This window comes from Hyla sarda, unplaced genomic scaffold (genome assembly GCF_029499605.1).
Source record: "Hyla sarda isolate aHylSar1 unplaced genomic scaffold, aHylSar1.hap1 scaffold_356, whole genome shotgun sequence".
NCBI lineage: Eukaryota > Metazoa > Chordata > Amphibia > Anura > Hylidae > Hyla > Hyla sarda.
The window spans coordinates 82,015-107,414 of record NW_026610328.1 but is presented as its reverse complement, the minus strand read 5'-3'; the positions used below and the strand labels follow the sequence as shown (position 1 = coordinate 107,414).

The following is a 25,400-nucleotide window of genomic DNA, read 5'->3' as shown; positions in this document are numbered from 1 at the left end:
GGGAGGGTAGAGGCCTGTCCTTGGTCACGATGAGATTGTTCCCCGGGCTCCTTGTGGCACATGGCCGTGTGGCCCGGCGTATGGGGCTGGGGCCCCGCTCCAGGCTGGACATGCTGCGGAACCTTCTGACTGCCCTGGTCAGACATGAGCGAATAGAGACTACCTGGGCCCGAGCGGACGAGCTGCGCTTCTATGCTGACAAGGTAAGAGAGGCCGTAACCATGACAACCTTAAAGAGACAGAATCCTTCTAAGTAGCGTATGACCGCGTGACCATGGCTCAGAGACGGTGATTGACCTCCCCCTCCACTATATATGATTGTATCCCCCCCCCCCACTATATAGGATTGTATTCCCCCCACTATATAGGATTGTATCCCCCCCACTATATAGGATTGTATCCCCCCCACTATATAGGATTGTATCCCCCCCACTATATAGGATTGTATCCCCCCCACTATATAGGATTGTATCCCCCCCACTATATAGGATTGTATCCCCCCCACTATATAGGATTGTATCCCCCCCCACTATATAGGATTGTATTCCCCCCCACTATATAGGATTGTATTCCCCCCACTATATAGGATTGTATTCCCCCCCACTATATAGGATTGTATTCTCCCCCCCACTATATATGATTGTATTCCCCCCCACTATATATGATTGTATTCCCCCCCACTATATATGATTGTATTCCCCCCCACTATATATGATTGTATTCCCCCCCCCCACTATATATGATTGTATCCCCCCCCCACTATATAGGATTGTATTCCCCCCCCCACTATATAGGATTGTATTCCCCCCCCCCCCACTATATAGGATTGTATCCCCCCCACTATATAGGATTGTATTCCCCCCCACTATATAGGATTGTATTCCCTCCCCCCACTATATAGGATTGTATTCCCCCCCCCCACTATATAGGATTGTATCCCCCCCACTATATAGGATTGTATCCCCCCCACTATATAGGATTGTATCCCCCCTACTATATAGGATTGTATCCCCCCCACTATATAGGATTGTATTCCCCCCTCCACTATATAGGATTGTATCCCCCCCACTATATAGGATTGTATCCCCCCCACTATATAGGATTGTATTCCCCCTCCACTATATAGGATTGTATCCCCCCACTATATAGGATTGTATCCCCCCCCCACTATATAGGATTGTATTCCCCCCCACTATATAGGATTGTATTCCCCCCCACTATATAGGATTGTATTCCCCCCCCACTTATATAGGATTGTATTCCCCCCCCCCACTATATAGGATTGTATTCCCCCCCCACTATATAGGATTGTATTTCCCCCCCCCCCACTATATAGGATTGTATTCCCCCCCCCCACTATATAGGATTGTATTCCCCCCCCCCACTATATAGGATTGTATTCCCCCCCCCACTATATAGGATTGTATTCCCCCCCCCCACTATATAGGATTGTATCCCCCCCCCCACTATATAGGATTGTATTCCCCCCACTATATAGGATTGTATTCCCCCCCCCCCACTATATAGGATTGTATTCCCCCCCCACTATATAGGATTGTATTCCCCCCCCCACTATATAGGATTGTATTCCCCCCCCACTATATAGGATTGTATTCCCCCCCCCCACTATATAGGATTGTATTCCCCCCCACTATATAGGATTGTATCCCCCCCACTATATAGGATTGTATTCCCCCCCACTATATAGGATTGTATTCCCCCCCACTATATAGGATTGTATCCCCCCCACTATATAGGATTGTATTCCCCCCCCACTATATAGGATTGTATCCCCCCCACTATATAGGATTGTATCCCCCCCACTATATAGGATTGTATTCCCCCCCACTATATAGGATTGTATCCCCCCCACTATATAGGATTCTATTCCCCCCCCACTATATAGGATAGGATTCTATTCCCCCCCCACTATATAGGATTGTATTCCCCCCCCACTATATAGGATTGTATTCCCCCCCACTATATAGGATTGTATCCCCCCCACTATATAGGATTGTATCCCCCCCACTATATAGGATTGTATTCCCCCCCACTATATAGGATTGTATCCCCCCCACTATATAGGATTCTATTCCCCCCCCACTATATAGGATAGGATTCTATTCCCCCCCCACTATATAGGATTGTATTCCCCCCCCCCACTATATAGGATTGTATTCCCCCCCACTATATAGGATTGTATCCCCCCCACTATATAGGATTGTATCCCCCCCACTATATAGGATTGTATTCCCCCCCACTATATAGGATTGTATCCCCCCCACTATATAGGATTCTATTCCCCCCCCCTATATAGGATAGGATTCTATTCCCCCCCCACTATATAGGATTGTATTCCCCCCCCCACTATATAGGATTGTATTCCCCCCCCCACTATATAGGATTGTATTCCCCCCCCCACTATATAGGATTGTATTCCCCCCCCCCCCACTATATAGGATTGTATTCCCCCCACTATATAGGATTGTATTCCCCCCCCCCACTATATAGGATTGTATCCCCCCCCCCACTATATAGGATTGTATTCCCCCCACTATATAGGATTGTATTCCCCCCCCCCACTATATAGGATTGTATTCCCCCCCACTATATAGGATTGTATTCCCCCCCCCACTATATAGGATTGTATTCCCCCCCACTATATAGGATTGTATTCCCCCCCCCCCACTATATAGGATTGTATTCCCCCCCACTATATAGGATTGTATTCCCCCTCCACTATATAGGATTGTATTCCCCCCACTATATAGGATTGTATTCCCCCCCACTATATAGGATTGTATTCCCCCCCCCACTATATAGGATTGTATTCCCCCCCACTATATAGGATTGTATTCCCCCTCCACTATATAGGATTGTATTCCCCCCCACTATATAGGATTGTATTCCCCCCCACTATATAGGATTGTACTCCCCCCCCCCCACTATATAGGATTGTATTCCCCCCCACTATATAGGATTGTATCCCCCCCACTATATAGGATTGTATCCCCCCCACTATATAGGATTGTATTCCCCCCCCCCCCACTATATAGGATTGTATTCCCCCCCCACTATATAGGATTGTATTCCCCCCCCCACTATATAGGATTGTATTCCCCCCAACTATATAGGATTGTATCCCCCCCACTATATAGGATTGTATTCCCCCCCACTATATAGGATTGTATTCCCCCCCACTATATAGGATTGTATTCCCCCCCACTATATAGGATTGTATCCCCCCCACTATATAGGATTCTATTCCCCCCCCACTATATAGGATAGGATTCTATTCCCCCCCCACTATATAGGATTGTATTCCCCCCCCCCCACTATATAGGATTGTATTCCCCCCCCCCCACTATATAGGATTGTATTCCCCCCCCCCCACTATATAGGATTGTATTCCCCCCCCACTATATAGGATTGTATTCCCCCCCCCACTATATAGGATTGTATTCCCCCCACTATATAGGATTGTATTCCCCCCCCCCACTATATAGGATTGTATTCCCCCCCACTATATAGGATTGTATTCCCCCCCACTATATAGGATTGTATTCCCCCCCCCACTATATAGGATTGTATTCCCCCCACTATATAGGATTGTATTCCCCCCCCACTATATAGGATTGTATTCCCCCCCACTATATAGGATTGTATTCCCCCCCCCACTATATAGGATTGTATTCCCCCCCACTCTATAGGATTGTATTCCCCCCCCCCACTATATAGGATTGTATTCCCCCCCACTATATAGGATTGTATTCCCCCCCCCACTATATAGGATTGTATTCCCCCCCACTATATAGGATTGTATTCCCCCCCCCACTATATAGGATTGTATTCCCCCCCACTATATAGGATTGTATTCCCCCCCCCACTATATAGGATTGTATTCCCCCCCCACTATATAGGATTGTATTCCCCCCCCCACTATATAGGATTGTATTCCCCCCCCCACTATATAGGATTGTATTCCCCCCCACTATATAGGATTGTATTCCCCCCCACTATATAGGATTGTATTCCCCCCCCCACTATATAGGATTGTATTCCCCCCCCCACTATATAGGATTGTATTCCCCCCCACTATATAGGATTGTATTCCCCCCCCCCACTATATAGGATTGTATTCCCCCCCCCACTATATAGGATTGTATTCCCCCCCCCACTATATAGGATTGTATTCCCCCCCACTATATAGGATTGTATTCCCCCCCCCACTATATAGGATTGTATTCCCCCCCACTATATAGGATTGTATTCCCCCCCCCACTATATAGGATTGTATTCCCCCCCCCACTATATAGGATTGTATTCCCCCCCCCCCACTATATAGGATTGTATTCCCCCCCCACTATATAGGATTGTATTCCCCCCCACTATATAGGATTGTATTCCCCCCCCCCCACTATATAGGATTGTATTCCCCCCCCCACTATATAGGATTGTATTCCCCCCCCCCACTATATAGGATTGTATTCCCCCCCACTATATAGGATTGTATTCCCCCCCCCACTATATAGGATTGTATTCCCCCCCACTATATAGGATTGTATTCCCCCCCCCACTATATAGGATTGTATTCCCCCCCACTATATAGGATTGTATTCCCCCCCACACACACACACTGCAGAAACCATGTCCCCCCCCCCCCACATGATGCCCTACACCTCCCCCCACGTTTAATACATGAAGTTTGCCTGTTGTCACTTTTCTGCCCCTTTTATCTTTTAGATTATTGATTATGGGAAATGTGGAGATAGTGACAAGAAAGCAATGAAAATGGCCGACTTTTGGCTAACAGTAAGTGATTATATATTCTCCTCAGAGGGTCCAGCTGCTGGAGACCACCTACAGCGATGTACTATGTCCACCCCCTCAGGCCAGGAGGATTGAATCTTTTTCACTTTTTTTTTTTTTTGCGTGAGTTAAAGGGGAAATCTCAAGACGATGGCCAACATAAGCCTGAACCATTAGCCTGAGTGCGACTACCATGAGCCTTTGCCATGACCCTAAACCATGAGTCTTTGCATAAAACAATGAGTGTGGCCACTATGAATCTAATGTCATTAAAGGCGTACTCCGCCCCTAGACATCTTGTCCCCTGTCCAAAGGATAGGGGATAAGATGTCAGATCGCCGCGGTCCCGCTGCTGGGGAGCCCCGGGATCCCCGCTGCAGCACAGCGCTATCATTACAGCACAGAGCGCTCTGCGTAATGACGGGCGATACAGGGGACGGAGCAGCGTGACATCTTGGCTCCGCCCCTCATGACATCACAGCCCGTCCCCTTAATGCAAGTCTATGGCAGGGGGCGTGACGTCACAATGCTCCGGCCCCTGTATTGCCCGTCATTACGTGCAGAGTGAACTCGCTCTGTGCTGTAATGATAGCGGGGTGCCGTAGCGGGGATTCCGGGGGTCCCCAGCAGCGGGACCGTGGCGATCTGACATCTTATCCTCTATCCTTTGGATAGGGAATAAGATGTCTAGGGGCGGAGTACCCCTTTAATACTACTAAAAGCTTTTAAAATGATTAAAGATTTGAATGTTATATTAACCCTATAAGATCACAACCCATTTTCGTTTTTTCCTCATCGCCTTCTAAAAATCATAACTTTTTTACATTTCCATCCACAGACCCATATGAGGGCTTGTTTTTTGCGCAACCTATTGTCCTTCGTATTGACATAATTTTCAATTTGTGTGGGGAAATTGAAAAGAAAACCGCGATTTAGCACATTTTGGAGGGTTCTCACTCTGTACACTTTAAAAATAACATGTTGTATTTATTCTGTTGGTCAATAAGATTAAAATGATACTCACAATAACATACTTTTATATTATTGTGCGGCTTTAAAACAAAATCTCAAACTTTTTAAGCAAAATTAGTATGTTTAAAATCACTATTAACCGCCGTTAACTTTATAATTTTTCCGTATACAGGGCTGTAAGAGGGCTCATATTTTGCGCAGTGATCTTTACTTTTGGGTATATGTAACTTTTCATTCACTTTTCACACACTTTTTTGGAATGTAATGTCACAAAAACGCTTTTTGTTTTTCTAATGTTTACGCCGTTCACAGTACGGGATTATTAACATCATATTTTGATAGTTCAGACATTTACACGCGTGGTGATATCAAATGTATTCTTATTTGTTTTTTTTTGTTTTTTTTGGGGCCTTTGGGATAAAATAGGAAAAAGGGGCCATTAAAAGTGTTATTGGGGGAGGGGCTTTTTCACATTTTTATTTTTTTTTTACACTTTTTTTTTATGTCTCCATAGATTGCATATACTGAACAGTGCTATACATAAGCATATCACTGATCAGTATTATCGGCGATCTTCTCTGGCCTGCTCAATGTCAGACCAGAGGAGAAGACCCCATCCACTCATCCAGTTTAACGACCGCATTGCTGCAGATGCTGTGATCTGTATTGATCACGGCATCTGAGGAGTTAATGGGGGACATCAGCGCGATCGCTGATGTCCACCATTACTGGCAGGTCCCTGGCTGGCTAATAGCAGCCGGGACCTGCCAAGGAGGCAGTATTATAGTAGTTATATTCTTGTATGTAGGGGCAGTATTATAGTAGTTATATTCTTGTATGTAGGGGCAGTATTATAGTAGTTATATTCTTGTATGTAGGGGCAGTATTATAGTAGTTATATTCTTGTATATAGGAGGCAGTATTATAGTAGTTATATTCTTGTATATAGGAGGCAGTATTATAGTAGTCATATTCTTGTATGTAGGGGCAGTATTATAGTAGTTATATTCTTGTATATAGGAGCAGTATTATAGTAGTTATATTCTTGTATATAGGAGCAGTATTATAGTAGTTATATTCTTGTATATAGGAGCAGTATTATAGTAGTTATATTCTTGTATATAGGAGCAGTATTATAGTAGTTATATTCTTGTATATAGGAGCAGTATTATAGTAGTTATATTCTTGTATATAGGAGCAGTATTATAGTAGTTATATTCTTGTATATAGGAGCAGTATTATAGTAGTTATATTCTTGTATATAGGAGCAGTATTATAGTAGTTATATTCTTGTATATAGGAGCAGTATTATAGTAGTTATATTCCTGTATATAGGAGCAGTATTATAGTAGTTATATTCTTGTATATAGGAGCAGTATTATAGTAGTTATATTCTTGTATATAGGAGCAGTATTATAGTAGTTATATTCTTGTATATAGGAGCAGTATTATAGTAGTTATATTCTTGTATATAGGAGCAGTATTATAGTAGTTATATTCTTGTATATAGGAGCAGTATTATAGTAGTTATATTCTTGTATATAGGACCAGTATTATAGTAGTTATATTCTTGTATATAGGAGACAGTATTATAGTAGTTATATTCTTGTATATAGGGAGCAGTATTATAGTAGTTATATTCTTGTATGTAGGGAGCAGTATTATAGTAGATATATTCTTGTATGTAGGGAGCAGTATTATAGTAGATATATTCTTGTATATAGGAGCAGTATTATAGTAGTTATATTCTTGTATATAGGAGGCAGTATTATATATAGTTACATAGTTAGTACGGTCGAAAAAAGACATATGTCCAAGTTCAACCAGGGAATTAAGGGGTAGGGGTGTGGCGCGATATTGGGGAAGGGATGGGATTTTATATTTCTTCATAAGCATTAATGTTATTTTGTTCCAGGAATGTATCTAATCCTGTTTTAAAGCTGTTAATTGTTCCTGCTGTGACCAGTTCCTGAGGTAGACCGTTCCATAAATTCACAGTCCTCACGGTAAAGAAGGCGTGTCGCCCCTTGAGACTAAACTTTTTCTTCTCCAGACGGAGGGAGTGCCCCCTCGTCCTTTGGGGGGGGTTTAACCTGGAACAGTTTTTCTCCATATTTTTTGTATGGGCCATTAATATACTTATATACGTTTATCATATCCCCCCCTTATACGTCTCTTCTCAAGACTAAACAATTGTAACTCCTTTAATCGCTCCTCATAGCTAAGATGTTCCAGGCCCCATATTAGTTTAGTCGCACGTCTCTGCACCCTTTCCAACTCCGCAGTGTCCCTTTTATGGACAGGTGCCCAAAACTGAACAGCATATTCCAGGTGAGGCCGTACCAATGCTTTATAAAGGGGGAGTATTATGTCCCTGTCCCTTGAGTCCATGCCTCTTTTGATACATGACAATATCCTGCCGGCTTTGGAAGCAGCAGCCTGACATTGTGCTATTCTGTAGTCTGTGATCTACAAGTCACCCAGATCCTTCTCTACCAGTGACTCTGCCAGTTTAATCCCCCCTAAGACTATAGTAGTTATATTCTTGTATATAGGAGCAGTATTATAGTAGTAATATTCTTGTATATAGGAGCAGTATTATAGTAGATATATTCTTGTATATAGGAGGCAGTATTATAGTAGTTATATTCTTGTATATAGGAGCAGTATTATAGTAGTTATATTCTTGTATATAGGAGCAGTATTATAGTAGTTATATTCTTGTATATAGGGGCAGTATTATAGTAGTTATATTCTTGTATATAGGGGCATTATTATAGTAGTTATATTCTTGTATGTAGGGGCAGTATTATAGTAGTTATATTCTTGTATGTAGGGGCAGTATTATAGTAGTTATATTCTTGTATGATGGGGCAGTATTATAGTAGTTATATTCTTGTATATAAGAGCAGTATAATAGTAGTTATAGTCTTGTATATAGACGCAGTATTATAGTAGTTATATTCTTGTATATAGGGGCAGTATTATAGTAGTTATATTCTTGTATATAGGAGCAGTATTATAGTAGTTATATTCTTGTATATAGGAGCAGTATTATAGTAGTTATATTCTTGTATGTAGGGGCAGTATTATAGTAGTTATATTCTTGTATGTAGGAGCAGTATTTTAGTAGTTATATTCTTGTATATAGACGCAGTATTATAGTAGTTATAGTCTTGTATATAGAGGCAGTATTATAGTAATTATAGTCTTGTATGTAGGGGCAGTATTATAGTAGTTATAGTCTTGTATGTAGGAGCAGGATTATAGTAGATATATTCTTGTATGTAGGAGCAGTATTATAGTAGTTATATTCTTGTATGTAGGGGCAGTATTATAGTAGTTATATTCTTGTATGTAGGGGCAGTATTATAGTAGTTATATTCTTGTATGTAGGGGCAGTATTATAGTAGTTATATTCTGGTATGTAGGGGCAGTATTATAGTAGTTATATTCTTGTATATAGGAGACAGTATTATAGTAGTTATAGTCTTGTATATAGGAGCAGTATTATAGTAGTTATATTCTTGTATGTAGGGGCAGTATTATAGTAGTTATATTCTTGTATGTAGGGGCAGTATTATAGTAGTTATATTCTGGTATGTAGGGGCAGTATTATAGTAGTTATATTCTTGTATGTAGGGGCAGTATTATAGTAGTTATATTCTTGTATGTAGGGGCAGTATTATAGTAGTTATATTCTTGTATGTAGGAGCAGTATTATAGTAGTTATTACAACAAGTAGAGAAATGATGCTTCAGCACTCACCTATATAGCTTCAATACTTTATTAACACAACATCGTAATGTACAGCTGGCCGGTAGTGAGGAAAGTAGGAGAAGAGGCCGGAGCTGCGGTGGTTAAGGTAACTAGTTTTGCGGCTAAACTGCTTCCTCGGGCCTTACCTCGTGTCTGCCAGAACGCACCTTTTACCTGTGCGTCTGGGTGACGTCACCCAATTGGGAGGGATGAGGAAAAAACACCTATACAAGTAAGTGACAGTAAAAGTTAAAAACAATGAGGAAAACAAAAAAGGAAAATATATACAGTTAATATGGGATCTGCAGGGGTGGTTATGGGGATAGGAGAGCAGAAGTTCACAAAAAGACTGTGAGTTAATTTCGGGCATTCAGACCAAGGATGTCCATAGCATCCGTCCGGATGATCCAATGCGCTCCCCGTTGTCTTCTCTTTATTCGCACCGCCTGTAGTCACTCTTTCAATGCCACAAACAGTAAGTGTATTATCGTCGCTGTTGTGACAGTTTTTCATGTGATCAATTAATCTAGCGGATCCGATGCCTGTCTTCAGGGAGCTCATGTGTTTCGGGAAAGTGGACATCTTTTTGTAGATCCGATATAATATCGGTTGCACGGGCAAAGTATTGCGCATATAACTCATTCCAAGCGGCAGCAAATAAATTCCTGCGGCCTCCCAGATTGATGAAAGCGCCTTTATATATTTGATTACAGTGTATACAGGTCCCACATTTGTAATTGCCTTTCAATTCATTTTGAGCAAGCCAATTTTCTGCAGGTTTACTTTTGGAAAAAAGTAGAGGAGACCAGTAAGTTTTGCAATAAGGGGTTTTCTTGTAGCCGTTTTTTGCAGAATAGGGTCCCTTTCCAGGATGTGCCAGTTATTATGCACTGCTTTCCTGATTACATTAGCCAGGGGGTTAAATTGAAAAGAGAATACGAATCTCTGTTCTTTTTTATTTATTTTTGTGCATGTCTTGTTTTTTGTGCATCTTGTAAATTAAATCCTCACAGGGAATAATACTGACTTTTTCCAGAGCGTCGGAATGTAGTTTTTTTTTTTTGGATAGCCACGTTCTTGGAACCGCTGCATGAGTTCATTGAAAAAGAGTCCATGAAGCCCTCTTTATTGCTGTTTATTTTCTTGATGCGGAGGAGTTGACTGTAGGGTAAAGAGTTTTTGGTGTGCTGGGGATGATAACTATCATAGTGTAGGTAGGAGTTGATGGCAGTTTCTATTCTTATCACTTTAACCGTATGGACCTACAGAATAAAGATAAGGTGTCATTTTTTAATGAAAAATTTTCTGCGTAGAAACGGAAGCCCCCAAAATTTACAAAATGGCGTTTTTTCTTCCGTTTTGTCGCACAATTATTTTTTTTACCATTTTGCTGTAAATTTTTGGGTAAAATGACTGATGTCATTACAGTATTATAGTAAAAATTGTTCTTACCATAATTTTGCTTTCTTCAAGACAAGGGATATTTCCAGCCTCTTTTATTCATCTTAGGACCGCCCACCCCAAAAAAAAACTCTTAAAAGAAATCAACCAATAGAGAGCTGGCATACCTCAGAAGTAATCACCAAACATGACCGCAATTGTGTAAATAACAAGACTCTTTTCTCTGATGCTTAAATCATTTATTAGGGGGGTTATATGTGCTGCCTTCAGTCTTGAAGAAAGCAACATTTATGGTAAGAACTACTTGTACTTTCTTCGACTTCCGGCAGCACAGAAGGGATGCTCATTAGCTACTTAATAAGGGATGGGGTCTGATCTTTAAGTACAGCAAACCCCGGAACTGAAGGCTGGACTCTTTGTCCGGAGGCCAAGCCTGTAGTGATTAATGAATGTAGATAATGTGGTCCAAGAGCTCTCTCAGCCCTCTCAGCTCTCTCAGGTAGAGGTAGCATGGGTAGAATGCGCTTTCAAAAGAAACTGTGGATCCTTTTTATTCAACTTGTAAGCTTAAAGGATGACTGCTTTAATCCATCTTGCCAGCGTATCCTTGGCTGCCTCCCTAGGACCTGCATATTGAATGAACAGGTTTTATTCTGAAGATTGCTTTCTTCATCTTCAGATGGACAAAAAATAGGAAGAATAATCTCATTATTAATGTTTGCATCCGTCGCCATCTTTGGAACAAAAGAGTGTATGGTCCTGAGCAGAACACCATCTTGGGTAAACTTAGTATAAGGAGAATTGGAAGATAGAGCTTGCAGCTCCCCCAGAGGCTTGACTGAGGTAACGGCTACTTGGAACAAGGCTTTATACGAGACCCACTTGATATCCGCTTCTGTCCTAGGCTCGAAAGAAGGCAAGGTAAGCTTCTAATGGCCCATAGGAGGCTTGATCGTCGGCCTAAGATTTTTAAGGGCTTTATAGAACTGAGCAATTAGAGGTTGTCCTGAGAAGCTACCGACTGTAAAGGCATTGATGGCTGTGACATGAACATGCAAAGTGTTGGGTTTTAGCCCTTTTCGGAAACCCTCGTGTAAAAATTGCAAAATAAAGCCTGTCGAGATCTTGATGGAACAGACCTTTCTGTAGGAGGAGATCTTCGTGGTGTGGCAGTTTTCCAGTATACTCCCTCTGACAGACGGAACAGAAGTGGGAACCAGTCCCTGCGGGGCCAAAATGGAGCTATCAACAGCACTGAGGGTTTGTCTAGCATTATCTTGTTCAATAGCCGATTCATCAGAGGTATGGGAAGGAACAGGTACATGTAGAGCCTCTTTCAGCTCATCGCGAAAGCATCTATGTGGTCTAGCCGGTCCCTGCTGTAAAGCGAGCAAAACTTTTGAAGTTTCCTGTTTGGTCTTTTGTTGCCATCATATCCCACTCTGGACACCCCTATCTGCTGGAAGTATTTTGGTTTAACTCCCACGCGTTGGGGTTTAAGACTTGCCTGCTCAGAAAATTCACTTGATAATTCAACTCGCCTTTTATATGCACTGCTGATACCTGGATCAGATGACATTTGGCCCAGGCCATAAGCATTTTAAATTCGTTCTGAAGAGCATGAGACCTTGTTCCACCTTGCTTCTGCAGGTAATAAACTGACACAGAGTTGTCTGATTGGATCAGCACTGGACTGTCTCTGAGCAAAGGCATGAAGTGCATTACTACTTGCCTGATGGCTCTCAACTCTCTTTAGATTGGAAGAAAAATTACATTCTCCTTGAGACCAGAATTTCTGAATCAAACAGTTGTTGAAATTTCCACCCCAAACCCACTTTGAGGCACCTGTTGTTATTACACAAGGCTCCTGAATCTTGAAACTGTTACCCTGAAGCAAATTCTTCCCCTTCAACCAATGGAGAGCCAGACAAGTTTGATCTGAAAAGGCACAGGCGGGTTGTACGTGAACCTGGAAACCTATGCCATCTTGAAAGGATTACTGCTTGTAGCTCTCTGATATGGGCTTTCGCCCATGTTACCGCTTCTATGGCAGCTGTCAAGAGGCCCAGTATCCTCATAGCTGTTCTAATGGATACACTTGGTGTCTGTATCAAATACTTCACCTGAGAAATAATCTTTTCTTGTTTTTCTGGAAGAAGAAAAACTCTCAGAATGAGACCCAGAAAACATTTTTGTCTTGAAGAAATCAGGTCAGATTTTTCCAAATTTAGCACAAAGCCAGATGCTTTTAGAAAACTCAAGGTGGTTTGAAGCTGTTTAATCAGAAGATCTTGAGATGCTGTGATCAACAGCCAATCGTCTAAATAAGGTATTATTTGTATACCTTGGAGCCTTAGAGATGCCACAATAGCGATCACTTTGTAAACACCCTTGGTGATGATATGAGACCAAAGGGCAAGGCTCAGAATTGGAAATGCTTCAACTCTCCTTGACTACTGTTGGCAACCTTTAGATACTATTTTGATGAGATGTTTAAGGGAATATGCAAGTATGCATCCATAAGGTCTAGATAAATCATCCAGTCGTATTTTTTTATTATATTCGTAGCTGATCTTATGCTGTCCATGCAGAATTTTTCTTTTTTTTAAAAGCGATTTAGGTATCTTAGATCGATGATGAGTCTCCATCATCTGCCTGGTTTTGGAACTGGGAAGACTGGGGAGTATACTCCTCGACCCTGTTGCTCCACTGGAACTGGTTCTAGAGCATCTTTTCGGATTAAATAGAGTATCAGAAACTGCACCATTGAATTCACTCTGTTCAGAACTAATTTTTTTCACAGGAACCTTGAGAAAATTCAGACTGTAGCCTACAGATATAACTTCCAAGGTCCAACTGTGATGTTCTGCCAGGCTGGAAAAAACCTTAACAACCTCGCCTTAAGGAGTCGTTTAAAGGAAAATGGTCACCCGTTCACCCGCATTATAACCTGATACACCGGGTTATAGTGCGATGAACTGGAGACCGATCCAGAGCCCTGATCCCCCAAAGGTCCCTCTCTTCCAGCGCTGACTTGCGTTTTGAGCTGGGCCCGCCGGCTGGATTTAAAGGGGTACTCCCATGGAAAACTTTAGAGAAATCAAAAAAAGAAATGCATTTCCTCTGATGTCATGATCACAGTGCTCTCTGCTGACCTCTGCTGTCTATTTTAGGAACTGTCCAGAGTAGGAGAAAATCCCCATAGCAAACATATGCTGCTATGGACAGTTCCTAAAATGGACAGTAGAGGTCAGCAGAGAGCACTGTGGTCATGACATCAGAGGAAATGCATTTTGTTTTTTGGATTTCTCTTTAGTATACAGCCCCTAAAAAGTACTGGAAGGATTAAGAAATCAAAACTTTCTGGCACCAGTTGATTTAAAAAAAATAAAATAAAAAAAGTTTTCCACCGGAGTACCCCTTTAACCCCTTAAGGACCAAGTCCATTTTAACCTTAACCCCTTAAAGACCAAGGACATACAGGTACGTCCTGAGTCCTTTCCCTTTCTATAATGGGGGGCCACGAAGTGGCCTCTAACAACGGCCGGGACCCGTGGCTAATAGCGCGCGGCAGTGATCGCGGTGCCGCGCACTATTAACCCTTTAGACGTGGCGTTCAAAGTTGAACGCTGCGTCTAAAGTGAAAGTGAAACTATGCCGGTTAGCTTGGGGAGCTGTTCGGGATCACCGCAGCGAAATCGCGGCGTCCCGAACAGCTGCAGGACACGAGGAGGGTCTCCTACCTTGCCTCCTTGTGTCTGATCGCCGAATGACTGCTCAGTGCCTGAGATCCAGGCATGAGCAGTCAAGCGCAGAATCACTGATCACTGGTTTCCTATGAAAAACCAGTGATCAATGTAATAGATCAGTGTGTGCAGTGTTATAGGTCCCTATGGAAGCTATAACACTGCAAAAAAAAAGTGAAAAAAAAAGTGAATAAAGATCATTTAACACCTCCCCTCTTCCCATAAAATAAAAAAATAAAAACTGTGTAAATAAAAATAAACATATGTGGTATCGCCGCGTGTGGAAATGTCCGAATTATAAAAATATATCGTTAATTAAACCGCACGGTCAATGGCGTACGCGCAAAAAAGATTCCAAAGTCCAAAATAGTGTATTTTTGGTCACTTTTTATATCATGAAAAAATGAATAAAAAGGGATCAACAAGTCCGATCAATACAAAAAGGGTACCGCTAAAAACTTTAGATCAAGACGCAAAAAATGAACACTCAAACCGCCCTGTACGCAGTAAAATAAAAAAGTTATAGGGGTCAGAAGATGACAATTTTAAACGTATAAATTTTCCTGCATGTAGTTATGATTTTTTTCAGAAGTGCGACAAAATCCAACCTATATAATTAGGGGATCATTTTAATCGTATGGACCTACGGAATAAAGAGAATGGCCCTCATTTACTAAGAATGCTGTGTAGGTTTCTTTGTGGGTTTTAATTCCCTACAATTTATTTTCCACGGTATTTACTATGGTTTCCCTACCTTTTCCACTTTCCCTACACTTTGGTTTTTTTTTTACACATGCTCTGATCTGTCTGGTTTTCCTCAGCTCAAATACACCACATTTTATGTGGAAACCTTAGTAAATATGTTGGGTTTTTGTGAAAATGTCGGGAACACGCCCCTTTTCAGAGACCACGGGTTTTCTTAGCAAAATGGAGAGTTAGTCGGGGTTTTTTCAATTCTGGCGCAAATTCGGGCACAAAATCTGGCGCAGACAGAATTTGTGGAGCACATTCTGCCGCAGACAGAATTTCTGGCGCAATGCGACATTTTCGGTAAAAATGACACATTAGCCCTCATTTACTATTGCAAACCCGACATGCTTTGTCGGGTTTGCAATAGTGAATGAGGGCTAATGTGTTATTTTTACCGAAAAATTTACTGCGTAGAAACAGAAGCCCCCAAAAATTACAAAATGGCGTGTTTTTTTCAATATAGTCTCACAATGATTTCTTTTTCCGCTTTGCTGTAGATTTTTGGGTAAAATGACTGAGGTCATTACAAAGTAGAATTGGTGGCGCAAAAAATAAGCCATCATATGGATTTTTTTAGGTGCAAAATTGAAAGGGTTATGATTTTTTAAATGTAAGGAGGAAAAAACGAAAGTGCAAAAAACGGAAAAACCCCTGGTCCTTAAGGGGTTAAGGACCAGGCCAATTTTATTTTTGCGTTTTCGTTTTTTCCTCCTCGCCTTCTAAAATCTATAACTCCTTTTTATATTTCCATCTACAGACCAATATAAGGGCTTGTTTTTTGCGTGACCAATTGTACTTTGTAATGAAACCTCTCATTTTACCATAAAATGTACGGCGAACCCCCCAAAAAAATTTTTAGGAAGGAAATTTAAATGAAAACCACAATTTTGCACATTTTGGAGGGTTTTGTTTTCACACTATACACTTTACGGTAAAAATGACGTGTTCTTTATTCTGTGGGTCAATACGATTAAAATGATACCCATGGCTAGATACTTTTATATTTTTGTACCGCTTAAAAAAAATCTAAAACTTTTTATACAAAATCAGTAATCTAAAATCGCCCTATTTTGACAACCTATAACTTTTTCATTTTTCCGTATATGGTGTGGTATGAGGGATCATTTTTTGCACCGTCATCTGTTATTTTTTTTATCAATATCACATTTGCATATATAAAACGTTTAGGTAATTTTTAATAATTTTTTTTTTTAAATAAAATGTGACAAAAAAGCAGCATTTTCTGACTTTATTTTTTACGTTTACGCCATTCACCGTATGGGATGATTAACATTATATTTTGATAGTACGAACATTTACGCATGCGGTGATACCAAATATGTTTATTTAAAAAATTGCGCTTTTTGGGGGTAAAATGGGGAAAAACTGACAATTTTCATTTTTATTGGGGGAGGGGATTTTTCACTTTTTTTTTTTTTTTACATTTTTCAACTTTTATTTTTACACTTATGTCCATAGGGGACTATCTATAGCAATCCTTTGATTGCTAATACTGTTCAGTGCTATGTATAGGACACAGCACTGCTCAGTATTATCGGTCATCTTCTGCTCTGCTCGATCTCAGACCAGAAGACCCCGGGAGACGGCCGGAGCAAGGTGAGGGGACCTCCGGCCGCCATGCTGGATGATCGGATCATCCATTCTTTAAGCAACTCCTTTCTGGACACACCCTCTTCAATGTCTCTACTGAGCTGGCTTAACCTTACCCATTTCTTTGACACCTTCACCACCGGAGGATCAACCTTGGCTGGATTCCCCCACAGCTCAGATTGTACAAGATTCAGCTTATAAGCAGAGCGAAATCTGGACCCCAACTCCATTCTATGATCCGTTTTTTTTCCACTCCTGCTTCATGATGGTTTTAAGGACTGGATTCCCTGTAAACATTAGAGACCTTTTTGGTGAAATAATACTGACTTTCCTTGTCTTGTGAAGTATTCTTCTCTTTGTCTACTTTGATAAGCCAGTCAGCATATTCTCAGACTCGGAAGAATTTGATGAGTGGGAAGAATTGCTAGATGAGGAAGAACAACAGGATACTTCACACATTTTTTATTTGATTTTACGTTTCTTGCCAGAACACCCAGAAGTAGACCCAAACTGGTGTTGTTTGAACCAGGAAAAAAAAATCCTCTGGCTTCCTTAATAAAGTTTGCTGTCTCATGTGGTTTAGCACATTTTTCACATACAGTAGCCTCTGCAGCAGGGGGTAATTGCTGCAAGCAACTAACACACAAGGCTCTGCGTCCACTCCAAATGGTATTTACAAACATCACATCAGTCTCCTATTTGATCTTCAGGGAGAAGCTGCTGGCACGAAACACGGGGAGATTTATCAAAACCTGTGGAAAGGAAAAGTTGCCCATACCAACCTATCGGGTTACTACTTTCATTTTGCAGAGGCCTTGTTAGCCCCTTGGGGATGGAGCCCATTATAACCCTAAGGACGGGAGCATTTTTTTGCAATTCTGACCACTGTCGCTTTAAGCATTAATAACTCTGGGTTGCTTTTACCTTTCATTCTGACCCGAGAGAGTTCTCGTGACATATTCTACTTTGTTAGTGGTAAATTTTCTTCGATACTTGCATCATTTCTTGGTGAAAAATTAATAGAAAATGTTGCATTTTTCTTACTTTGAAGCTCTCTGCTTGTAAGGAAAATAGAAACAAGGAAGTAAGCGCTCCATAGAATAATATTGTTGAGCCCAGGGAGCCAATTATATATAAATTAAAACTGCTCACCCTGGGCGGTTGTGTAGGCACATACACAACAATGGGATAAGTATGTAAAAGAAGATGGTCGTCTGGGGCTTCAAAGGATCCCGGCTCATGGCGCTGATCGACCAAGCAGGAAGATATGCTTAAGAGGATTTATTGACTAGAATGCAATGCGTTTCGCTGCGCATGCGCAGCTTCCTCAGGCCTATAAGGAAAATAGACATTTCAAATAAATTATATATTGATTCACATATACAATTTGTCTACTTTATGTTTGCATCATAAAGTTGACGTTTTTACTTTTGGAAAACATCTGAGGCTTCAAAGTTCAGAAGCAATTTTCTAATTTTTCACAACAGTTTCAAAATCTGAATTTTTCAGGGACCAGTTCAGTTTTAAAATGGATTTGAAGAGCCTTTGTATTAGAAATACCCCATAAATGACCCCATTATAAAAACTGCACCCCTCAAAGTATTCAAAATGACATTCAGAAAGTTTGTTAACCCTTTAGCTGTTTTTCACAGGAATAGCAGCAAAGTGAAGGAGAAAATTCAAAATCTTAATTTTTTTTACACTTGCATGTTCTTGTAGATCCAGTTTTTGATTTTTTACAAGGGGTAATAGGAGAAAAAGCCCCCCAAAATTTGTAACCCAATTTCTCTCGAGTAAGGAAATACCTCATGTGTATGTGAAGTGCTTGGCGAGTGCAGTAGAGGGCTCAGAAGGGAAGGAGCGACAATGGGATTTTGCAGTGTTTTTCTGAAATGGTTTTTGAGGGGCATGTCGCATTTAGGAAGCCCCTATGGTGCCAGGACAACAAAACACATGGCATACTATTTTGGAAACTACACCCCTCAAGGCACGCAAGTCAGATGTGTAAATAAAATAAAAAAAATTTCACTAAAGTACAGTTTTTCCCCCCAAATTTACAATTTTTACAAAGGGTAATGGGAGAAAATCCCCCCCAAAATTTGTAACCCCATCTCTTATGAGTATGGAAATACCCCATGTTAGGACGTAAAATACTCTGCGGGCGAACTACAATGCTCAGAAGAGAAGGAGTCACATTTGGCTTTTGGAAAGCAAATTTTGCTGAAATGGTTTTTGGGGGGCATGACGCATTTAGGAAGCCCCTATGGTGCCACAACGGCAAAAAAATAAAAAAAAACACATGGTATACTATTTTGGAAACTACACCCCTCAAGGAACGTAACAAGGGGTACAGTAAGCCTTAATACCCCACAGGTGTTTGACGACTTTTTGTTAAAGTTGGAGTGGTAAATGAAGGAAAAAAAATTTTTCACAAAAATGCTGTTTTTTCCCCAAAATTTACAGGATAAAATGCCCCCCAAAATTTGGAACCCAATTTCTTCTGAGTGTGGAAATACCCCATATGTGGATGTAAAGTGCTCTGCTGGTGCACTACAATGCTCAGAGGAGAAGGAGCGCCATTGGGCTTTTGGCTTTTTGTTTGGAATGGAAGTCAGGGGCCATCTCCCCCACAGAGTCTATGTGTAGCCTTAGACTATCTTGATATCTGGAAAACATAAGTAGGAGTCAGCAATAAGTGCAAAGTCATTCACAAGGAACTACTACACATACATCAGGCAGTCAGGACCAAGACTCTGAGTCTACAGTAAGTAGGGCAAGGAGCAAAGCGCCAGAACCTACACATGTGGCAAGTATACAGCAGCTAACATTTCTGGAGCATAACAAGCATGAGAACATACCTTAATGGCAAAGAAGTCAGGCTGCCTGCAGGTCAGAGACGTGGCTGCCGGCTTTTGCCATGCTTAAATAGCACCCATTCTGTCCCTGCACCTGGTGTCCACGTCACTTCCGGAACTCCCGGGAAGACATCACATCTAGTGCCAGTCCCCTCCACAGATGACCTCTGCCCACAGTAAAGATGGCCATGGACCGGAAGTCCAAGTCCAACAAACATGCCGGTAAACGTACTTGCATACTCCCCGGCGAATGGAAGTGCTCAGCACTGCTGCCATGTCCTTATAGGGGGAACAGTCACCCCAAGGCATCACCACCTCCTCCAAACGAGTCTGGTCCATGGAGGGAATAACTCTGCTTTTAAGCCACATGGGACCTCTTGATGTAGCCCGGGTCACACACATGGACCATCAAGGAAGCAGGACAACAGAGTTGCCCTCATTGGCCCTCAGAAACAAACGCTTGGAACACTGGTGCAAAAAACTCAAAAAATAAATGAAGTTTTTCTGTTTTATATAGGGGAATCTGAAAGAAACAGAAAAAAAGATATTAGGTGGGAAAGGTGTGGATGCTCCACTTACCAGGAAGAAAAGAGGACAGAAAAAGTATTTATATTCTTGTATATAGGAGCAGTATTATAGTAGTTAATTCTTGTATATAGGAGCAGTATTATAGTAGTTATATTCTTGCACAGAGGGGGCAAATACTTCCCCCTATGTACAAGAATATAACTATTAACCCCTTAAAGGGGTACTCCGCCCCTAGACATCTTATCCCCTATCCAAAGGATAGGGGATAAAATGTCAGATCGCCGGGGTCCCACTGTTGGGGACCCCGCTATCATTACTGCGCAGAGCGAGATCGATCTGCATGTAATGACGGGCAATACAGGGGCCGGAGCATCGTTACGTCCCGGCTCCGCCCCTCGTGACGTCTCAGCCCGCCCCCGTCAATACAAGTCTATGGGAAGGGGGCGTGGCGGTCGTCACACCCCCTGCCATAGACTTGCATTAAGGGGATGGGCCGTGATGTCATGAGGGGCGGAGCCATGACGTCACGCTGCTCCGGCCCCTGTATCGCCCGTCATTACGCACAGAGCGAACTCGCTCTGAGCAGTAATGATGGCGAGGTGCCGCAGCGGCGATCCCCGGGGTCCCCAGCATCGGGACCCCCGCGATCTAACATCTTATCCCCTATCCTTTTGGATAGGGGATAAGATGCCAGGGGCGGAGTACCCCTTTAAGGACTCATAGCGGGTCGGTCCCGGGACCCGTGGCTAATACCGGTGAAAAAAAGTTAATAAATGTGATTAAACCCCTTCCTTAATAAGTTTGAATCGCCCCATTTTTCCCAATGAAAAAAATAATGTAAACAAAAATAAACGTGATATCGCCGCATGCATAAATGTCTGAACAATAAAAATATAATGTTAATTAAACCGGTTAATAGCGTGCTTGTAAAAAAAAATTTGTATTTTGGTTACACTGTATACGATAATTTTTTCTAAAAAGCAATCAAAAGTCCCATCAAAACAAGTATGGTACCGATAAAAACTTCAGATCATGGCGCAAAAAATTAGCCTTCATTCCGCCCTGTATACGAAAAAATAGTTACAGGGGTCAGAAGAGGAAATTTTTTACTACTTTTCATGCAGTTATAATTTTCACCAGAAGTAAAACAAAATCAAACCTATTATCATTTTTACCGAAAAAGTGCACTGCGTAGAAACTGACGCCCCCAAAAGTTGACCCTAAAGTCATTACAAAGTACAAATGGTTGCGCAAAAAACAAGCCATCATATGGGTCTGTAGGTGCAAAATTGAAAGGGTTATGATTTTTAAAAGGTGAGGAGGAAAAAACTAAAGTGCAAAAAACAGAAAAATCCTGAGTCCCTAAAGGGGTACTCCGCCCCTAGACATCTTATCCCCTATCCAAAGGATAGGGGATAAGATGTCAGATCGCCAGGGTCCCGCTGCTGGGGACCCCTGGGATCGCCGATGCGGCACCGCGCTATCATTACTGCACAGAGAGAGTTCGCTCTGGGCTTAATGACGGGCGATACAGGGGATGGAGCAGCGTGACGTCATGGCTCCGCCCCTCGTGACATCACGCCCCGCCCCCTTAATGCAAGTCTATGGCAGGGGGCGTGACGACCACCACGCCCCCTCCCATAGACTTGTATTGAGGGGTCCCTGTATTGCCCATCATTACGCGCAGAGCGAACTCTCTGTGCAGTAATGATGGCGGGGTGCCGCAGCGGCGATCCCAGGGGTCCCCAGCAGCGGGACCTTGGCGATCTGACATCTTATCCCCTATCCTTTGGATAGGGGATAAGATGTCTAGGGGCGGAGTACCCCTTTAGGGTGTAAAATATTGCCCCCTATGTACAAGAATATAACTATTAGTCATATTGTTGTACGGGGGGGGGGGGGGGGGACAGTATTTTAATAGTTATATTGTTGTACGTAGGGGGCAGTATTTTAATAGTTATATTCTTGTACGTAGGGGGCAGTATTTTAATAGTTATATTCTTGTATGTAGGGGGCAGTATTTTAATAGTTATATTCTTGTATGTAGGGTGCAGTATTTTAATAGTTATATTCTTGTATGTAGGGGGCAGTATTTTAATAGTTATATTCTTGTATGTAGGGGGCAGTATTTTAATAGTTATATTCTTGTATGTAGGGGGCAGTATTTTAATAGTTATATTCTTGTATGTAGGGGGCAGTATTTTAATAGTTATATTCTTGTACGTAGGGGGCAGTATTTTAATAGTTATATTCTTGTACGTAGGGGGCAGTATTTTAATAGTTATATTCTTGTACGGGGGGACAGTATTTTAATAGTTACTGTATATTGTTGTACGTAGGGGGCAGTATTTTAATAGTTATATTCTTGTATGTAGGGGGCAGTATTTTAATAGTTATATTCTTGTATGTAGGGGGCAGTATTTTAATAGTTATATTCTTGTACGGGGGGACAGTATTTTAATAGTTATATTCTTGTATGTAGGGGGCAGTATTTTAATAGTTATATTCTTGTACGTAGGGGGCAGTATTTGAATAGTTATATTCTTGTACGTAGGGGGCAGTATTTTAATAGTTATATTCTTGTACGGGGGGACAATATTTTAATAGTTACTGTATATTGTTGTACGTAGGGGGCAGTATTTTAATAGTTATATTCTTGTATGTAGGGGGCAGTATTTTAATAGTTATATTCTTGTACGGGGGGACAGTATTTTAATAGTTATATTCTTGTATGTAGGGGGCAGTATTTTAATAGTTATATTCTTGTACGTAGGGGGCAGTATTTGAATAGTTATATTCTTGTACGTAGGGGGCAGTATTTTAATAGTTATATTCTTGTACGGGGGGACAGTATTTTAATAGTTACTGTATATTGTTGTACGTAGGGGGCAGTATTTTAATAGTTATATTCTTGTATGTAGGGGGCAGTATTTTAATAGTTATATTCTTGTACGGGGGGACAGTATTTTAATAGTTACTGTATATTGTTGTACATAGGGGGCAGTATTTTAATAGTTATATTCCTGTATGTAGGAGCAGTAATAATACTGCATGCCCTCTCTCATTTGTGGTGATTTTCTGTGAATAACATTCATACAAATTTTTTACTTCCACTTTGTAGGAGAAGGATCTTATTCACAAGCTATTTAAGACACTGGTTCCTCGCTTTCATTTGCATAATAGCAACTACACAAGTATGTACCAGATACCAAACCGGGAAAATCTGGACCGTGCCAAGATGGCAGTTATAGAGTACCAAGGTAACCCGTTGCCCCCCCTGCCTGTTCACCGAAGGGACAATGAGAAGACGCTTCTGAATCAGCTCCTGTTGGGTTATCGTCTAGACAATCCTCTGCAGTCCAGGAAGATCTGATTCTCCTCCTGGGATTTATTGGATTCTGCCCCATAGACGCCCAGGTGTGATCACTGATCCTGCACTTACAGTGTTTGGAGAGTTTGTCATGGTGATGGAATGTCTCCAGCTATAATAAAGAAATAGCAAATATATGTTCTAATAAAGAAAGTAAATTATTTTATGGTGCCCGGTTTATACATCTATTTCCATAGACACCGGTGAGAGAAGATCGTGGTCTGCCTCCCATCTGCCCGCCATGACAAGTTTAAGGAGACTCATTTTCTTACAGAAGTAGTAAAAGAAAACAAAACCTACATAAATTGGTATCGAAATCATATTAAGCAACAGAATAAAGATACATCATTTTAACCGTAGTGCACTGGGGGGGGCTTCACAATAGATTTTGTGGTAAAGTAAGTGATGTCATTACAAAGTACAATGGATCTCGCGTAAAACAAACTTCACATTGGTCTTAGGTGGAAAATTTAAATCCCCATGCCTATGAAAAGGTGAGGAGAAAAAAATTAAAAATCGCTGCATCCTCAAGGGGGAAAATAATTTTTAGTGATTTTTATTTATTTTTTCCATCTAGATCAGTGGTTCTTAAAGGGGTACTCCAGTGAAAACCTTTTTTCTTTTAAATCAACAGGTGGCAGAAAGTTAAACATATTTGTAAATTACTTCTATTAAAAAATCTTAATCCTTCCAGTACTTATTAGCTGCTGAATGCTACAGAGGAAATTCCTTTCTTTTTGGAACACTGATGACATCACGAGCACAGTGCTCTCTGCTGACATCTCTGTCCATTTTAGCAACCATGCATAGCAGATGTATGCTAAGGGCAGCATGGTGGCTCAGTGGTTAGCACTGCTGCCTTGCAGTGCTGGGGACTTGGGTTCAATTCCCATTAAGGATAACAATAAATAAAGTGTTATTATTATAATAACGTCAGCAGAGAGAACTGTGCTCCTGATGTCCTCAGAGAGCATTCCAAAAAGAAAAGAATTTCCTCTGTAGTATTCAGCAGCTAATAAGTACAGGAAGGATTAAGATTTTTTAATAGAAGTAATTTACAAATATGTTTAACTTTCTGCCACCAGTTGATTTAAAAGAAAAAAGTTTTTCACCGGAGTACCCCCTTAACCTGGGTTCGATCCCAGGGGTTCGGTGCGGGAGGTCGCAACAGGACATGCAAACCAAGCAATTGCTTGGGGCCCCGAACTGAGCCGGTGTTTGCCCATCCTGTAGCAACGGGGCAATTCCCCCCCATCACTATTAACCCCCAGCGGCCCCGCGTTAAGTTTAAAAACGCAGGGGCTGTCGGGTCATAGCGCACGCCTTATCCTGATCATGTACATATTTATGTATCTATGACCTATATTTCTATTATATAACTATATATAATAACAAGGGCTCAGCTGCTATGTTCCAGCATCATTTAACCCTTACTCACCCCCATTTGCCAGGGGCGGGGCTTATGTATAAAGTCCCATACAAGTCTATGGGAAATATGTTACTGCATAACTTCCAAATGGCTGGAGATATTTTTACTTGGTCACATGTTACTTATATGTCCACTTAAAATATAGGACAGTTAATGTAAATGGACACTGT

The 25,400-nt window shown here is 41.3% G+C and overlaps 2 protein-coding genes across 3 annotated transcripts in view; one reads left to right on the top strand and one right to left on the bottom strand.

Moving 5' to 3' along the window:
* The window catches only part of ZNF410 (zinc finger protein 410), a 103,405-nt gene that overhangs the window by 22,101 nt on the left and 55,904 nt on the right, over positions 1–25,400 (bottom strand). The gene's annotated exons all lie outside the window — the stretch shown is intronic.
* MRPL17 (mitochondrial ribosomal protein L17) lies at positions 7–23,964 on the top strand. The gene is made up of 3 exons (XM_056553716.1): positions 7–203; positions 4,744–4,812; positions 23,553–23,964. The coding sequence occupies exons 1-3, from the start codon at positions 30–32 to the stop codon at positions 23,802–23,804; spliced, it is 495 nt and encodes a 164-aa protein (XP_056409691.1). The 5' UTR covers positions 7–29; the 3' UTR covers positions 23,805–23,964.